General features: G+C 46.7%; 1 protein-coding gene across 8 annotated transcripts in view; it reads right to left on the minus strand.

Moving 5' to 3' along the window:
- Positions 1–1854: 1854 nt before the first annotated feature.
- KLHL3 (kelch like family member 3) overlaps positions 1855–19076 on the minus strand; it is a 130485-nt gene continuing 113263 nt past the window's right edge. For all 8 annotated transcript variants that reach the window (XM_060415762.1, XM_042250910.2, XM_060415763.1 and 5 more), the window contains 4 exons: positions 16705–16833; positions 13132–13272; positions 10615–10758; positions 1855–6441 (listed from right to left, as the gene is read on the minus strand). In XM_060415762.1, the coding sequence (XP_060271745.1) occupies positions 6413–6441; positions 10615–10758; positions 13132–13272; positions 16705–16833 (443 nt within the window). In that variant the 3' untranslated portion in view covers positions 1855–6412. The remainder of the gene's footprint in view (positions 6442–10614; positions 10759–13131; positions 13273–16704; positions 16834–19076) is intronic.

The following is a 19076-nucleotide window of genomic DNA, read 5'->3' on the forward strand; positions in this document are numbered from 1 at the left end:
GGACCCCTGGGGTATCTGGCTCTGCCACAGGAGCTCAGGCCAGTCTATAGCTCCAAGCCCCAGGCTTCTCTTCTGCAAAGACAGGGGCTGGACTGGATGATGTCCAGAGTCCCAGACAGGTGCCCCCCACCTCCATAGGCCTTGATATAGAACTTTATAGGGAAAGTTGCCTGGGCAGAAAGGAGTGGTCAGTAGGAGACACAGGCCACTCAGTGAAAATCTCAGGAGGCAGACAGAAACAATAGATTTTGTATTAAAATAAACTAGCTAGGTAGGGTCAAAAGACCCTATTTGTAAATTATAGAAGAATAAATTGGTAGAAAAGCTACCAAATATGATTTCACTCTGGAACTTCTGGGTAAGAAGAAGACAGGTCAAAGGGTCAATGGGAGGGAAAGGTGTGTATGCTCCAACTAGCACTCATTTGCTCATCTGTCCCTCCCCAGGATCCTCTCAGCAGGGGTGACAAGGCCGAGGAGTGGTTCCACAGCAGGCTGGCACAGGGCTCTGCCTCCCTGATGGCCCTGGAGGACCGGATGTTGGCAACTTCCTCACTCTAGGAGGCTCACATAAGGTACAGCCCACTGGGGTCAAGGGTGCCACAGCTCCGCAAGCAGCCTAGCAGGAGGACAGGGTCTGCATCACTTCTCAAGGTTCTGTCTGACTGCAGGCCACTTAACTAGCCCCTGCGATCCTGTGACCTGAGCATCACTCCTGTCTATGAGGTGCTGTGGCATTAAAGCCCAGGACCTGCTGCTAAGCAAATGTACAATAAATGCTCGCCACTATGATGATGGAAACAAGCACATCCTAAGCCCTCTTCTCAGCCTGGTTCTCAAACTCAGTTGTGGACCAAAACAGCTTCCATCTGGGTCTGCGCCCCTGCTCACTTATAACACAACCTCAGACCACGAGATTCACCTCTCTAGGCTTCTGTCCAAGGATGGATACAGTCAATAGTGGTCAGCGCCATTGTCACTACAGTAACAAATGTGATTATTCACCATTAATGTAACACTGGGGCACTGTTGGTCCAAAAGACTGGAAACTCAGGCTGCAGTATTTTTCTTGAGCCAGGTTTGTACTTCCCCAGGGACCCCTGGGGCCTCCCTCTCCTTGGTGCTTCTCAGCACACCCTCCTCCCCTCCTCACAGCTGGAGCGAGAAGACTAAGGACACAGGCTCAGGAGAGTGACCAATATTCTGCAGCACTGCTACCTCAGACAGTTGTCTAGCCCCTCTGCATCTCACATCTTTATCTGTAAAACGAAGATAATAATAGTAACTCAGAAGACCATGATAAGGATTAAATGCATGGATAAAAGCAAAGTACTTAGAAAAGTGCTGGCACATAGAAAATACTCAGTAAATGTTAGCTATGACTATTATTTCATGTGTTTTGATATTTTATAAGTCAACATATTTAATAAATAGCTGTGCATATTTGATAAAATATTTTTGCATTTTTAATGATTCAAACATAACAAAATATCTATACAATCTCTAGTTCTTGTTACAAACTTTAAAAAAAAAAATCAATGTTTATTTATAGCCAAATCTCTGCTTCCTCCTCGGGTGCCTGACACCATTTCACTCACCTCACAGTGATCACTGGGCAGTTGTCCACATGACCGTGAATACCCACTGAAGGGACTGGCCTCTCTGGGCCTCACTGAAGAGCTTCATGGATCTGGCACTATGCCAGACAATAAACACCAAAGGAACCCAGACTCTGTCCAGTACATCTTGAAGAAAAAACATTTTTTAACTGAAAGCACGCAGGAGTGGGTCTGTCCTTTTCATGTCTGAGACAGGGTTGAGAGGCTGGGTGACAGAAATGAAATACCGAGAAAGGTTCTCACAGTTTAGCTTTTATTAAAATTAAAGGAACATAAATTACAGGAAACTAGAACACGAGTCCTGTTAAAAGAGTACATGTGAGGAACTGTTTTCCTCAGCTAGTGCGGTAACCGGTGGAGCAGGTGACAAGTGTTCTTTCACAAGCTCTGTGGTTCCTACCATCCAAGCAGAGAACACCCAATCAAGGGCCTGACTCATGCAGTATGGTGTACAGGGCATCAGGGATCAAGTCTGCCTGCCAGTGGACAGCCACACGGACACAGCACCCACACAGACATACAGATTCAGTGCCTTGAATTTGCTTTCAAAGAAAGTAATTTACACATTATGTATGGATTAAACAAGAAGTCCAACAAAGGTTCTTATTGCCACTGAAAAGGGGGTAAAATAATCTGAAATCTCATAACCAAAGGTGAGAAGGTAGCACTGGGGCACTTTGTTGCTTCAAATGCTCCAGTCCCATGCATCACTGCCTTGGCCAATGCTGAATCTGTAAGTCACGAGCCCCATGACAAGGGCTGCACAGGGGCTCTGAGGTTGTGATTATCCACTATGGAAGAGGCCTCTGACACTCCCAAATGTCGGAGGTGCTGCAAGCTCTCCTGCTCGGTCACTAGATACACAGCATGGCTAAACAAGAGGGGCTTAGGACTCTAAATAGTGCAAAAACTTAAAAAAAAATACATTCTAACCTCCTCACCTCTCTAGACAAACAGAAAAACTCCAGCTAATTGGATTATGAGTTTGCTCAGCTTCCCAACTTGATCCACCAAGGTACGAATGGGGAGCACAGAGGCAAGTCAAATGGCACCTGTCCCCAAAATAATAAAGATTCTTTAAATGAGATTAATTGGCAGACAAATACACAAAATAGAGCCTGGAGTGTAGACACAGCTTCAAGAGATAAGTAAGTTGTAAGTATAGTATGAACATCTGCAAAGCACACGCTGATCACATTCTTAGCAGGGTCCATGACCACTCTTTTCAAGCTCCTAGACAAGATGCTTTCTCAAGAGACATACATCATCCAGCAGCAAAGGGCTTAAGCCTGAAGCTCTGAAGAACAAGGAGATAGGAAAGAATGAAGACTAGTCAGCTGGACCTAGAACCTCCTTGGAGTATATGCTGAAGGGCGGGCCTTTCCCTGGCCTTCTCCATGCCAGACTCCAGGCCAGACTGTGAGAGATGCGAGGAGATGGGCCAACCAGACTCACCCTGCCTCACTCCTGCCGAAAGCCTGTCTCCAGAAAAAGCAGACAGGCATCATAGATGGGTAAGTGCTGTGTTAGGCTTAATGTTAAACCCTAAACAACTAAAGAAACACCAGCGATTTGTGTGTGTTTTTAGCAATCTCCCTTGCATCTGTTGTAAGAAAGAAGCCTCCAAGTCAGCCAGGAGCTACTGAAAAATCAGTTTGGGTAAGGTGCGAAACAAAGGGAAAATACCTACAGGCATGAATGATGCTTGAGTGAATGACACAATAGAACATAACATTTCATTATCATGGATAATAAAAAGCAATTCAAATATCATGAAAAATTATTTTATAAAAATATCTACATTAAAATTTTAGCCTGAAAGCTATAGCTTCAGTTTTATAAAAAGGCAATCTTTGAAAGCATCTGGCTCAGGAAGATACAAACATTACACAACAGATATCAAAGTAAGACAGCTCAGAAAGCATCTTAGGGGATATTGCAACTGGTTTGTCACAAAAAGAATTAAGTATTCTTATTGCATAGCAGAAAATGAGGTCACTTTCATTTGCATAATACTGCAACTTTTTAGATGGAGAGATGCCATTGGGTACTTAAGAGAAATAACTTTGGAATTCAGAGTCTGACTTCTCTGTTGTCCAAATCAGTATCCAAGCAGAGTCTAAGCTGCTTCTAACCTTGGGCTGCAGTTCCATTTCATCACTGTGATCAGACTTCAGATACACCACTGGCAAAGCTGCATTCACAAGCAGTTGCGGCCGTCAGAATAGGGGTCTGGGGGTCTCACCTACCACATGACCAGCACAGACCTGAAAATAAGTCTGTTGTGCCCGCTGTAGGGAGAAAATCATATGGCGGTAAAGGGAGGGCTAGTGTTGGATGGCATCTGTGGGCAGATACAGCACATTGGCTTTTTGGTGATGACGTACCAGTGTTCTAGTCCCCATGAGAAAGGACGCATGGAGGTGAGATGAACACAGCCTCAGAACACTGCCAACAGGGGCAGTACTTCCTGGGCAGGGAGACGTAAGAAGGGGCCAACAGCGAAAATCCAAAAGCAGAAAACACGCTGGCTAGCTCTCATGGAGGGGACCCTCTCTGGGAAGATGACCATGAACAGTAGCCTCCCCTACACAAGCAAGATAAGCATGAAAGTTCAGCTTCTAAGTGTTGGGGGGTACTTCATGTTCCATCTGAAATTAGGAGCTGTGTGATGGCACGCATCAGACCCCAACCCCCAACCTTATCACCAACGCACATGCACGCACGCACACACGCGCGCACACACACACACACACACACAGCCTGAAACAAAGTCCCAAACCTTCCTCAGAGAGGGAGGAGAACAACATTTGGAACAGAAAGCACATTCCTTCAGCTTCCGATCCAGAGGCAGGCAGAGCTCTGAAACCACAGCCACCTCCGTGCCAGGTAAGGGCGGAACGCCCAGCTAACAACATGTCTTGATCTCTTTGGATCTTTGGAACTGTTCTTCCAGGTCCATCAAAGCTGGATATTTCAGCCTCTTCCCAAGGCTGCTAAAGACCCTGGGTGCCTTGGTGTTCTCCAAACATCTCACTGATATAATATCTGCTCAACATCGGAAGGAGATGTTTCCCCCTCAAGAGAGTTGAGTGGTTCGTGCACAATAAATATACAGTAAATACACAGGGTGACCAACTCGGTGGGGAGAGTCCTGGGTTTCTAACTTGGGGTGAAGTGGGAAGAATGTCAGTCTCCTGCAAAATCTGCTTGGAAGGGGCCCAGTTGTATCAGAAGTCCAACATCAGGGTTCATAAAGTTCCTTGGCTCCCTAAGGGTGGACCCTGACAACAGGGAGGGTAAATCCCAGTCCCCAAGTTGTGAGGCTGCTCCAGACATAAGATCTCCCCTCCTTATGCTGGAAATTCCAATATAAGCAACTTGCTAGTTCAGGAACAGTACAGCTTTAAGGTTCTTTTTTTTTTTAATGCAAGTGAGTCTATGCGCCCTCAAATACCCCTCTCCAGATGCCTGGAGTTCTGTCATTAATCATTTTTACCTGTGAATTAGCAAAGCTTTCATCAAGCTCCTCTCTCAAAATGCAAGTATTCCTGAGACACATCACACATCCAGGGCCTAGCACCATGTCCCGCCTCACGGAAGCAAGGAGTGGGATTTCCAGGGGCTGGAGAGACGGTATAGGCCTGGAATGGGGGAGAGGACAAGGGTGTCAGACAGACTAGGACCTTCATCACAGACTGCTGAGGGCCAGGGCCAGCCGGTACACCCCTTTAAAGTCATCCGTGTCCATGTGAATCACACATGACTCCATCCAGTGCAAGGAAAAACCTATCTTTGGGTTTGGAGGTAGGGTGACCTTTTACTTCACCACCAAACCAGAACACTTATGAGAGTAAAATGGGATGCTCTGAATAATTAAACCCAGATAATAAGTATAAACAGAGGCTGTCCTATCCCAGGAAAACCCAGAAGTAGGGTCTTCTCTGAGACCACTATGGGCAAGGACCAAAGCCCTAGCACTTGGTTTTGTTCCTTTTGTTTCCCATGTCTTTTTTCTCCAGTGTGTTTTTCAGTGCTTCACCGAATAGCGAGTTTTCTCAGCTGAAGAGACAAAATCTCCCAGGGGCCCGGAGACCAGGCAGTTCTGACGAGAACTTCTGGGAGAAGCGAAGGAAGAGCTCCCAGCCGAGGGGCTGGAGAACCCATGGTCCTAGCTCTAGCGCACAGAGGACACGGGGCAGCTTCAAAAGAGCCCCACTCTTCTGCAGACAGTGCCAGCGGTCTAGGCCAGTACACGGGCCTGGTCATTTCTGGACATTCCTGGTGTGTCCAACTGCACTTCCAGTACACAGCAGCTTTAGTAGTCCCCAGGACCCCAGGGGCCAATCCAGAAGAGGCTTCTGTGACTTGTTTTTCAGCATAGCAGAAGGATCAGTAGTACAGAAATGGAGTAGACCGTCATCATCCCCCAACTTAGTGAAGCAAAACATTCTGCACACGCACGTACACACACACCCCTACACACACACACACACACACAAGTTCCAGCTTCTCTAATACCCCTATAGAAACAGACACACACACACACAATGCTCAAAGGTGCAGCCAGAACTATAAGGAACCCACTGCTCAGGGCAGGGGACAAACACCTCATGGGAGCCAGGGGTCAACCACTGTCTTCCCACCCAGACGATACTGCCAAGTTGGAGGAGGGCAGTCCCTGCCCCACTGCAGACTCTGGCAGCGAGTGGCATCCAACCAGCGTGGTCCTGCTGTGCTGAGTCACAGGCAGCACCCCTCCCTTCCTCCACCTCCTGGCAGTGGGAGTTGGGGTCACAAGGGCTTGTGAATCACAGCAACACCTAAGATGAAAAGGGGAGAAAGTTACCATATTATTAATAGTTTCTGCAAACTTATTCAGAGTCTCAAGGAGTTCATGAACAGCATTCCAAGCCACAGTCAAGGGAAATGGGCATGACTTATACCCAAACACTGAAGGGCCTGTGGACTCAGGAAGCAGCCGGCTGCTTCCTGCTGTAACAGCTAAGTCCCTACAAGATGCTTAAACATAAAGCACATAAAGCACAGTCCCTCAACGCCACAGATGAGAGGTCTCACCTCGCCTCATCACACCAACTCATCTCATACTGTAATGACTCCTCTTTCCAGCACTCAGCACCCTCACTGGAAACCTCACAGCTCTAAGTTTGTATCTTTAAGAGAAGTGATGAGTGATTCATGTCCCCTTTTAGCAGACATGGAAATGAACTGGAAAGAACAATGGACTGACTTCATGGCAGCAAGAACAAGTAAATTCCCATCCTAGCTCTGCCACCACTCAAGCTGCATTGTGGCTTCAGATAAGTCCATGTACCTCTTTAGGCTTTGTTCCCACGTATTTAAGGTCATCTAACTGAATGTGAAAGTGAAAGTCGCTCAGTTGTGTCTGACTCTTTGCAACCCCATGGAATTCTCCAAGCCAAAATACTGGAGTGGGTAGCCTTTCCCTTCTCCAGGGGATTTTCCCAAGCCAGGGGTTGAACCCAGGTCTCCCACATTGCAGATGGATTCTTTACCAGCTGAGCCACAAGGGAAGCCCAAGAATACTGGAGTGGGTAGCCTAATCCTTCTCCAGTGGATCTTCCCAACCCAGGAATTAAACTGGGGTCTCCTGCATTGCAGGCAGATTCTTTACCAACTGAGCTATCAAGGGAAGCCCATCTAACTGAAAGATCCCTCCAATGCTCAATTCTACGCATGGATAAACATTCCAAACATGTCTGTATGTGTTACTGTTTTAGCCAAGTTGAACCACACTCAACAGCTAACTTATGAGCCTAAAATCTTACATGTAATGGGCTGCAGCTGTGCAGCAGACATTTGCAGGCTGACTCACCCAACACCCCTTCTACTTGCTGTCCTCTGCTACTGAGAGTAGCAAGTTTCGAGCTCAGGTTCCCAGACTTCCTTGCAGCTGGAGGTGCTGCAATCCTGGCCCATACAATTGTAAATACAAGTCTGCCAGTGCTGCAGCTTTGGCTTTCTCCCTTGACCTTCCCGGAAAAAGCTCACGTAAGGTGCAAGGGGCAGCAGGAGCTATTCATAAAGCTGGCAGAACAGAAAAGACAGGAGGAACCTGATTCAATAGCAGTCTGAACCTCCAGGCTAGCCAGGGACTCCTTTCTGCCTGGGACAAATACATACATACAAATAAGATACTTCATTATTTAAGCAAGTATCTGAGGTTTTCTGGTACCTGCAGCTGAACCAAATTCTAACTTACAGGTAAGGTGTAACTAGAAGCCTTACTTTAACATATTCCCATGACTAGACTATCAAATCTGGTTGAAAATGAGATTGAGAGAACATTGCTAAAAGAAAGCCCAGGACACCCAAATGGTGAGATTCTGTTGAGGCACGCATTTCATGTCGATATCTGGATAAAGGTTCAGAGAGAAAAGATCAGAGGTGGCAGAATCCAAGTCCTCAGACCCAGACGTGCTATCTGCCTTTCAGAACATCCTGCCTGCACCTGAGGCTCCTCCTTCTCAAGGTAGCATTTCTTTACAAAGCAGGCTCCTGTATTGCTTTTTATATAAGCTTTCTGATTATAAAATAAAATATTCCCATTATGGAAATTTTAGATAACACAGAAGAACACCAAGAAAACAAAATTAATCCCTACATACAAAGAGAATCACCATTCTCTATTTTGGAATATATCCTGACTTCTAATGATAGTCATAATCAGCCACTGAGTGGTTTCTACCTGCCAGACAGGCATTGTGCTAGGCGCTTTCCACATATTCTCACATTTCATTCTCACAACAGCCCCAAGAGGCTTGTACGGTTTTATTTTCATTTCACAAATGAGAAAACAGGGGTTCAATCAGACTGACTGGCTTGCCCAGAGGCCCAGGGCTAGTGGCAAAGCCGGGACTTGAATTCAGATGTGACTCCAATATCCATTTCTGTAAGCAGGAGCTACTCCAACCCCCGTGACCCAGGACTGCTCGACCGAGCTCACAGGGTACATACATTCTGCATCATCCTTTTTTTAACCTAACAGCCTGTCACAAACATATTCTTATATTAAAAACACGTCTTCTGTATAAATATTCCACAGCTTATTTAGCTATGTTCCTCACATCCGACAATAAGTAGTTTTCAGTTTTTTGCTATGATAAATAATGCTCCAATAAATACCTTTGTCCATAAATCTTATGGCATGTCAGGCCATTTGCTTAGATTCTAAGACAACAGATTCACTCAGTCAATGGGTTTTAAAATAAACTACACATCTGCTCATCTCCCTCCCACCTACTTCTGGAGTAAGCAAACAGTAAAGAAATGGACATGAAATACTCAGCACATACCCAAAACTCTAACCACTCACGCCTGCACTTTCCCCTCTCATTAAAACTCACATGGAGCCAAGGGGGTATGGTTCACTGGCCTCCCTGCCTCATATAGGAAAATGCCCTGCACTTTTCACTTCAGCTTCGGAGAGAAAATGATAGTGCTGGTTTTAATAAGTAACAATGAGAACAGAATCACTCTAGGACCAAAATGCCCTGAAATCTTTTCTATTTAGTTGATAAAAATCCTCAATGAGGAAAAAAAAAAAAGTAAAATAAGTTCATTAATTGAAGCCTTGGGCAGACGGAACGCAATACAAAGCCCTTTGAGCCTGCACGGCATAGTCTTTCTTTGCACTAAAATCCAAACAAAATGAAATAGTGACCTTTCTAATGAAACACAGAATAAGAATACCACTGGAGTCATAGTGAGTGATAATGGTCATAAAATACTTAGGAGAATGACTGGCATATTGTATGTGCTCAATAAATAAATGTTAGCTCTAACTCTTCCAGCTCCTGGAGAACCAGATACAAGAAGCTGGGCTACATAGATATATTTGCTTGTCTCCCTAGAGACCCTTGACCTCAGCCCCACCAACTCTGATCCTGTGCCCTACACCTCACCAAAACTGTCACACACACACACCCCACCAGGAATAAGCCTCCATAGGCACTTTTCTGGCAATCCAGTGGTTAAGACTCTGTGCTTCCTGTGCAGGGGACATGGGTTCAATCCTTGGTCAGGGAACTGATTTCACACACCAAAAAAAAAAAAAAAAGCTTCTACAGCAGCTTCTTTCCTCCCTCCTCCCTCTCTTGCTTCACCCACCCGCCCCCCCCCCCACCAACCCTGAGTTACGGCAGCACAAAAGGCATGGGCTTAGGACTGGGTTTGAATTCTGACTCTGACACTTTTTTTAGTCACATGATCCTGGAAAGATTATTTAAACATTCCAAACCTCAGTTTCATCATCTATAAAATGGAAGGATACAGTCTCATTCAACCAGAGGATTGTTGAAAAGAATATCTTGTACGTAAAGATTTATAAACAAAGTTATTTATTGGAGCATTATTTATTATAGCAAAAGAAGATTCTGAGAACTACTTAATGTCTGACATGAGGGGAAATAGCTAAGCTGTGAAAGAGTTACCATATCTAACACACTGCTTTGTGGTGCAGGGAGTGGGTATCTGGTAAAAAACAGCTATCTGTGTGGCTGTGACCCAGCCTTTAAGTTTAAGCAGGCTTTGTCTCCTCCAGGAAGTATTCCCTAACTCTGGCATTTCTCACATGTCATGTCCTAGAGCCTGTGTAGCACATTCCTTTTATCACTTACATGTACATTATCTTGTACTTCCTGGTTTTGGAGGCTGGTCAGGAAGGGCAATGAAATTCTAAAACCTCTTATGACAACTGAGATCAGTTGGAAGGGATTCCCTGGAACGCTGTTAAGAAGAGTTCGGAGGCTACCTTTAACTTCACTGGGGAAATGAGTGTTAATTTCAGGTATCTGTTGTGGGCACAGCATGAAGGAGTGGTGACATGTGACGATCCTCTGCCATCCCTGGAGGAGGCACTTGGTCCCAAGTTAAGCAAACTGACCTGGGCCCCACCTGCCCCACCCCATCCCGGGCCCTAGTGTTGGGGTATGGGTGGGGTGGAGCACACTGACCTGCATAGCTCCGCCCTGTGCTCATGTTGGTTGGCAGCAGCGTCCACTTGTCAGTGACAGGATTGTAGTACTCCACCGAAGCCAAGTTACAGGATCCATCATCCCCACCAACCACATACAGGAGCCCGTTCACTGCACAGACCCCTGGGAATCAAATAGAGGCCAGAGGAGGCATGAGAGCAGGAGCACAGGAGTGGGCGAGAGACAAGTCTAGATTGCCCTGGGGGCACTCTTCCCTTTGTGGTAGCACAATAGATATTTGGCTCCTCAGGTTTAAGTCTGCTCAGCGAATGAATACCCAGCAGTCACTGGGCTCTGAGGATCCCCCTTCCTAACAAGGTCATGTCTCTGACCAGGCAGCTTTCACAACGATACAGGCCCACAGATCTTCCCTGCTCTGGCACAGAGCACCATAGGTACAGGCCCTGTTCTACTGCACAGGCACACAGGCCTCCCACGCTCAATCTGAGCTAAGAAAGAAGACAGCCCAGGGATCTCACCCACACTACTTCCACTCTGCTTGGTTCCCTGATAAGCCCTGTTTCATCAACACTGTGAGGCACTAATGGTTGTGCTTGTGATCCCTTCATACAACTGGTGTCTAAATCCACATACAGTTTTCAGGGCAAAGGCTTTCCACCCACCCTGATCTCAGAGGCAGCTGGTTTTGGGGCAAGGTCTCATGTAACAGGGACTCAAGAGTAGGAAAATGTAAGTACTACTAATTAAGACTTTAAAAGGCCACAGTCCAATATTCTGTGTTTTTTTTTTTTTTCAAAATAAGATTCAGGGATTATGTGCTCAGATGCTCAGTCGGGTCCAACTCTTTGACCCCATGGGCTTTAGCCCAGCAGGCTCCTCTGTCCTTGGAGATTCTCCAGGCAAGAATCCTGGAGTGGGTTGCCATGACCTCCTTCAGGGAATCTTCCCAACCCAGGGACTGAACCCAGGTTCCCTGCATTGCAGGTGGATTCTTTACCATCTGAGCCACCAGGAAAGCTCAAGAATACTGGGGTGGGTAGCCTATCCCTTCTACAGGGGATCTTCCAGATCCAGGAATCGAACTGGGGTCTCCTGCATTGTAGGTGGATTCTTTACCACCTGATCTACCAGGGAAGCCCAATACAGGGGTGGGTGATGCTGAGAAAGTAGTAATTACCAGTGTTGGTGAACATACTCTCAAATACTGGTAAGCATAAAAGGCACCACTTTCCTGGGCGATGTCAAAAACATATATACTCCCTCTGAATCCAAGATTTCACTTCTGACCTTTTATTCTAAGAAATAATTTTAAATGTGTGTATTAATTAGCTATAAAGGCTATTTATAATAACCAAAGCATTACGTACAGAAAAGATGGAAATGACCTAAATGTCCAACAGCAGCCTGGCTCTTTAAATTATGTTACGGCCATTTAAAATAATATTATGTAAATAGGCTTAGTGTTATAATCAGATATTCATAAAAGATTGTAAAGTGGATCTAAAAAGGCAGGTTTTAATAAAGCGGTATTACAGCAAGATTCCATTCTTGTTATAAAAAATAGAAATATCTATATGCAAACGTGTGCATACACATGCATTTACATCTAAACCTAATTCTTGCATTAGCTGCCTTGAAGGTTTTGTAATTCCTTATTCATGTGGCTCAAGGCCAAATGCCAAGTTATATCACAGCAGGCTTAGACAATGAGCAAATTAATAAACTCCCCTCTATTTACACTTTCAACAAGTCAGCTGCAAATGGGTTTAGCGAGCAAGTAATTTGAGTATAAAGGAAATAAGTATGCCTGAAAGGCACCTGCTTGTATTTCCAGCCAGGGAAGTTGGGCTAAGGCAACACTTGGATAGAGTGAGAGGGCATAAAGCAAGATATACCAACATAAGACATGACCCATAGGGCAAAGGTCTGAAAGGAAATGGTTTAATAGAGGTATCAGTCTCCAAGAACAAAACTCTAAACACTCTAAGGAAAATCATTCCTACTGGAAGGAAAAGGGGAGGGGAAGGGAAGGGAAGGAGAGACAGGAAATACAAACAAGAGAATAAGGAAAGTGGTCCTTTTGGAGAATGGATCACAAATCCTTTCATGGATACCACTGAAAGGAAGGAAATCTGTTTCTGGGGGGAAGTGAGAGGTTCTCAGACATTGGCACAGAAAAGATAGAACCAAGTGTTATTGTGTGGCCCTGTCCACAGAGCTCTAGGCTTAGCTACCCAACAAAGCCATTGGGCCTGGGCACACTGCTCCTCTGGGTCTGAGTCCATCCATGTGCAGTGAAAGTCATCATGCTTCACTGGGAAGGAAGGAACCTTCTGCCTCTAAGAGGAGGCCCTCTGGCTAGCTTTGGGGGTTCCATGCTCTCCCTGCCCAGCAAATGGACACTCCCTGCTCAGGATACAAGCTCGGCCCCAGGCTACGGGAGCTCTCCGTTCTGCCTCTTTTAGGGCCAGTGTTTGCAAGGAGAAAACGCCCACAACATCCCCACAAGGAAACAGGAAGGAGCCATCACATTACCTGCATTGCGTCGGCACATGTTCATGTCTGCCACCTGCTTCCAGGTGTTTGTTCCAGGATCGTAAACCTCGACACTCTTCCTCACCAAGGGCCCGTCATGCCCACCTGTGGCATACAGCTGCCCACTGAGGACCCCAACCCCTGAAAGGCAGAGCACAGAGTCCCAGCCTCAGGTTGGCTGCCGTGACCAGAAACCAGGAGGCCTGGCACCTGTCCTGGACAGCCGTCACCGGCAGGGTGACACGGGGAGTGCAATTTTGTCTCTCTAGAACTCAGGGTCCACATTTGTAAAACACATATTATGACACCCTGCCTGCCTCATAAAATCACCAACCAGAAAACCTCCAAATAGAAGGCAAATATGACCTCATTTCTATTTAAAGACACATAAAAATATACATAATGTATGTGTGTGTGTGTGTGTGTGTGTGTGTGTAGTAAAGAGACTTCAAATGGAAACGACACAGCAGGTGTGCTGAGATCATGACTGCTGAGACCTCCCTGCTTATCTGGAATCAGAAGCCATCCTTTCTGCCCCTGGGCTCTCCTCCTAAGTGGCAGAGGGGCCCTGAACCACTCTCGGTGCTGATAAGCCTCAGCTGAGGGCCAGGACTGCATCGTTCATAGGTTTCGGCATAACCTTTTGACATTCTCTAATACAAGTCAAGGGGATGTCATCCTTTAATACAAGAGGATGAGATGGGTGGATGGCATCACCAATGCAATGGACATGAACGTGGGCAAACTCCAGGAGAGGATGAGGAATGGAGAGGCCTGGCGTGCTGCAGTCATAGGGTCACAAAGAGTCGGACAAGACTGAACAACAACAATACAAATCAAGGAAATAAAATCCAGAAAGCAGGTGGGTGGCAGAGCAGCTGACGTGGTGGCCAGGATACCTGGGTTCTGGACCTGTGTCTCTAACCTGCCCACCAGGTGGTGCTGCCCTTTCAAGGCCTTGGTTCTCACTTGTGTACAGTGAGGGAGCCGGACTAGATGGGTAGTTTCAGTGGACCACAGACTACTCCACTCCATGGACAGGCTGCAGCTCAATTAGCTGGGGAATTTTTGAAAACATAGACTTCCACAGCCTCACTCCCAGAGACATCGGCCAGGAATCAGAAAAAGTACCTCAGGTGATTGTGACGTGCAGCCAGGTTTCAGACCCAAGGTCTCAATTTCCAGAATATAAACTTCATGTGGACGAGAACCACGCTTGCCTTATTAATGGAGGTTGCCCTGTGCCTGACAGCATATAGTAGGTTCTTAACAAATACTGCTTGAATGACAAGATGCATAAAATCCCACCAGTAATTATGCGGGTGTACAAATGGTTCCTCGCAGTTGCCCTAAACTAACAGCAGATGGTGGTGTTGCATCAATAGCGGCTATCCGATGGACTGATTTTAAAAACTACAATTCAGTGTGTTCCCAAGCTGCCTCACCTTCCCCTTCTCCATGTGCAGAGGAACGAGCACCCGCTGGAACCTAGAGATGGCCTCTTTTCCGCACAGCCATCTGCGGGCACTGCCCACCCCTGCTGAGGAGGCACTCAGGGACACCGCGCCCTTCTGCAGCCTCCTCCGCTAAAGTTCACACAGAGGTGAACAGTGTGAGCCACCGGGGCCCCCATGCCAAAGTCTCCGGGCTTTAGCCAGCAACGAACACCTACTAGGACAAGTACATGGGAGCCCAACTCCAGAGGGGAGGCTTCCCTGAATCTTAGGGAGGTGAAGCTCTAAAGCAATGCTGCCCCGGGAGCCTGAGGCCAGGGCACCGAGGAAAGAATCCACCTCGGGGAAAGAGACGCCGCCTGAACTGAGGTCCCTGTGCCTTCCTCGTCACCATCCAGGGCCTCTGGCCCAGGTGAGAGGCACGAGCAGCCCGAGGGCATCCACTCAGCAGTGACCCCTGGGCAGCCCGACACAGAGCAGTAAGGCCTCCAAAGGCAGCTTATCCACAGGAGGAGGCTGAACTTTCTGAGGCGGCTCTGTGCTCGGCTTTGCTCAGGGCCGCCTCTCCACACCTTCAGCTCCAGGTGCTCCCGGGAACAGCCACACGCCTCAGTGTGCTGCTCTGCTCCTGAGGAGCTGCCCCTGCTCCCTGGGCTGTGACCACTAGCTCTCACACCTCAGCCACACATAGGCTTTCCAGTAAGTACAAAGAAGACTCTAGCAACACTATCAACTGAAATTGCTAAAAGAGTCCTGTGAAGGAAGGAGAACCAGGAGACACGAACTGAACTGGACCATCGGGAATGCCTACTGCAACCCACTCATTTCACATCTGAAGAAGCAGAGGCCAAGACCACACAGCACGCTCGAGTGGACCCAGAACCAAGGTCCAGGCCTCCTGCCCTCCACGCATGTGCTGTGTGTTCAGGGCCAACCTGTCAGGGTCGGCAGAGATGAGCTCCCTAAAAATAGCCTTCCAAACACAAATGCTTCTTAAATGGAGTCATACAGCTTTTTTTTTTTTTTTTTCTAACTAGTAAGTGAGTATACAGTGATTTTTGAAAAATATTAAAACAGCCTAAAAAAAAAATAAAATAAAACAGCCTAATTTTCAAGGAATGCTGAGGAAGTGGTCATGTGTTTGGTGGTATAAAATGAGATCACAACTCAATCTTCAAAAATACAAAGATAATAAAGTAATAACATTGTGGGGGAAAGCTCTCAGTTGTGGCTTCCCTTCCCAGAAGTCACATGGCCTACCCGGCAGCCAGGGTGGTCATCAGTCACCACTGCCACAGGAACCGGGGACAGAGAGCAGGTGCCCAGCCCCCACCACCTCCGTCTGCCCTCCCAGACCCTCTCCCCGGGGCCCCCACGTGATGGGGCAGACAAAGCAGGGAAGAAGGGGCTGCTGCTCCACTTCCTGGAAAATCCCAAAGCTCCTGCCCTTCCCCCAGGAGGGGGCTGACGTGAAGAAAAGTTGGGGAAGAGACACCAGTTTATCTCCAAATACAAACCTGACTTTTGACCCCCTAAGACAAAGACAGGCAAGCTTTAGCTTTTCCAGGGAAGACTGGGACTTCATAAGAACGAGATTCAGATCATCTGAGGTCAGAAAAAGCTAACTTTGAAGGGAGACAGACCTGAGTAGGAATCCTGATTCTGCCAGTGACTAATGAAAATGATGAATGACAGGACCTTGGGCTAATTAACCCCTGGATGGCTCACTTTCTAAACCTGCTAAGTGGAGTTACATGGTGTGAGCTATATGGTGAACCCCTGCAGGGCTGTGATGAGGATTAAACATAAATGAGACATAGAAAGTGCTTATTAGGACAGCACCCGGCACACAGCAAGTTTCACTTTCAAGAGATGTGGACACCTCCAAACAAATGGAAGAGATGACAATGAAGGGAATATGATCCCACTGGTTCTCTACAGAGGGATCCCCCTGAGAAAGGTTAACTCGTTGCAAAGGTGCGAGTGGGATTACATACACTGAAAGCAGACAAGAGGGAGGGAAAATAAGGTAGAACGTTAAGCTTTTGGCCTCCAGACCCACCGGTGAGAACAAACACGGCCTGCCCCCTGAACCCCAACTCCCTACCCCACCCCATACCTGCGCCGCTGCGGCGAGTGCTCATGTCCGCCACATATGTCCACTCATTGGTCGCTGGGTTGTACTGCTCCACGGTGCTCAGGCACTGGCGAGAGGCCCCATCATAGCCCCCGACAGCATACAGCTTCCCTGGAACAGACAAAGTGGCCAGGGGTGGGAGGGTGTTTTGGACCCTGGCATGAAACTGGAGCGTAGCTGAAATTCCGCCTGTAACCCACCAGCACACCCTCACCTCCATCGGGGTTCAGGGCTCCTTCCCCAGGAAGACCAAACAGAGCAAGCATCCTTCATGATTCTGCCTCCTACTTCCTCTGAAGTCCTGGGCTCCTCCTCAAAGCAGTACAGAAGCTTTATCTCAAAAAGCACCCCAAACACCCAGTGTAAAGCTATGGCCTGGCGTCACCAGGGCTCAACATATTCTCACTGGTGAACTATATTAGATCTTCTCTGGAACAAGGCACCAGGGAGATGGAAAATTTAAGGGCCCCTGCTGCAGCCAGGCTGGCAGACTGTCTGGCTAAAGGCTCACAACAGCAAACAGAACAAATATAGAAAGATATTCTCCAACAGGAACCCAAACATTGTCTTCAACATGTTTTGTACTCTATCCACCACCCAGGCAGGCAAAGCGTGTGAATGGAGTGCTCTGTGTGCACTCTGGGCTAGAGTGGCTGGAATTGATCTGCTGTAAGATCCCCTTACAATTTCTGAGCCATGCACAAGAACCTCGGAGTACCATCATCTATTTTTTTTCTTTATCTTGGAATAGGCAAAGATTTATTTAACCAAAAACAAAAAGTGCAATCCTAAAGAAAAATATTGATCTATTGGATTACATTCAAGTTAAACTTTAAAAAAAAAAATTGAAGGATAATTGCTTTACAATGTTGTATTACTTTCTGCTGACCATCACCTATTTTTATAATAAAGTACTGTAAGCTATTATCGAAGAGCATCATTTTGGCCTAAGGATGGTGGTGAGGTTGGGCAAGGGGCAGGAAACTGGTATTTGAGCTCTCCCAGAGAGATTTGAACATTTGGGTTTAACATGTAGCCTTAGAATGCAGTGGGATTCTGTGTGTGTGTGTGCTGGGTGTGGGGGTCCTACTTCATCCGAGGTCTCAGTTCTATGGGGGACCCTGGAGTTATAATAAGGATCTACACTGTAATAAGTGTATAATAAGGATGTATACTAGCTGCAGGCTAAATAAATACCACCAGATGCAAATCTACTTAAAAGGTTACCTAATCAAAAGATTTCTTTTTGGTCAATATGTACTTTCTTAATGGAGACACACCAAGAATGCAACCAATATGTGAAAAATCTGCAGTTATTTTAAGTCAGAAAGAGATTCTCAGGCTAAGAACAATGTTTTACCATCAAGACTTTACTGCATCAAATGTAAAATTATTTCTTCTTCTATCACTGAGCCTGGTTTTGTTTTCTGCCTCAAGAGCCCTCTCAACCGGCCCTTTGGCTCTTGAGACAGAAAGCAAAACCCTGATTCAGACAGGCTCCCCCAGGACCCAAGCTACTCTTGGAGTGTGTGCTGGCTCAGAGGTAACCACCTGCCTGGCCAGTTATCCATCACAAGGGAGGAGACAGGCCAGCGGTGTGGAGGAGACAAGACGCTCCTGAGGGCAATCCCAGTCTCTAAAATACACCATCTCTGCTCTGTTGGGAGCTTCTGCCTCATCTCTCAGCCTCACTGTCCCTTTTTCTACGTAGAGATTCTTCAGGACAGCTGGTAGCTAAAGATCCTGGTTTTCCTGTTTTTGTCCCCAGTTGTCAGTCAGGCTGTGATGTCGTGGTAAGGAGATGAGGAGAGGGAGGCGGCAGCCGAAATAGCTTCAGATTCAGGATGGAGAAGATAAATAAACCCCCAGTCTGTCCTCCGTGTTGACAGGGTGTGCTACCGCACAGCACTTCTGCCATGCAGAACATGCTTACAGAAGCCTCTGTCAAGGGGGTCAGGGGGAATATTTCTGATGAGCGCCATGAAGGCATCTCCTCTAACTCCCATCAACCATCTCAACCCTATGTCAGCTGAAAAAATACCCATTCAAGGTTTCTCCTTTCAGGGATACGCTATTTTTAACCCCTACACTATTGTTTGATATTCCTGACTAAGGAGCAAGGGGGGAAATGGGAAGGTGGCTAGACAAAGCACTTATGCTTGGCAGACAAATCAATTTCTGTTTCACCAGGAGGATGAGATTGCAAGAAGCAATTTATCTTGGTAGGAGGACAAAATCCTTGCACTCACTAAGGTGACTTGTTCTGTGTGTTAGAACAATATACTTTTAAATTAAAATTTAAACTATGTAATACTGGTACAGACCAAGAGATGCAGCAAGAGAAAATTACATTC

This window comes from Ovis aries, chromosome 5 (genome assembly GCF_016772045.2).
Source record: "Ovis aries strain OAR_USU_Benz2616 breed Rambouillet chromosome 5, ARS-UI_Ramb_v3.0, whole genome shotgun sequence".
NCBI classification, from domain to species: Eukaryota; Metazoa; Chordata; class Mammalia; order Artiodactyla; family Bovidae; genus Ovis; species Ovis aries.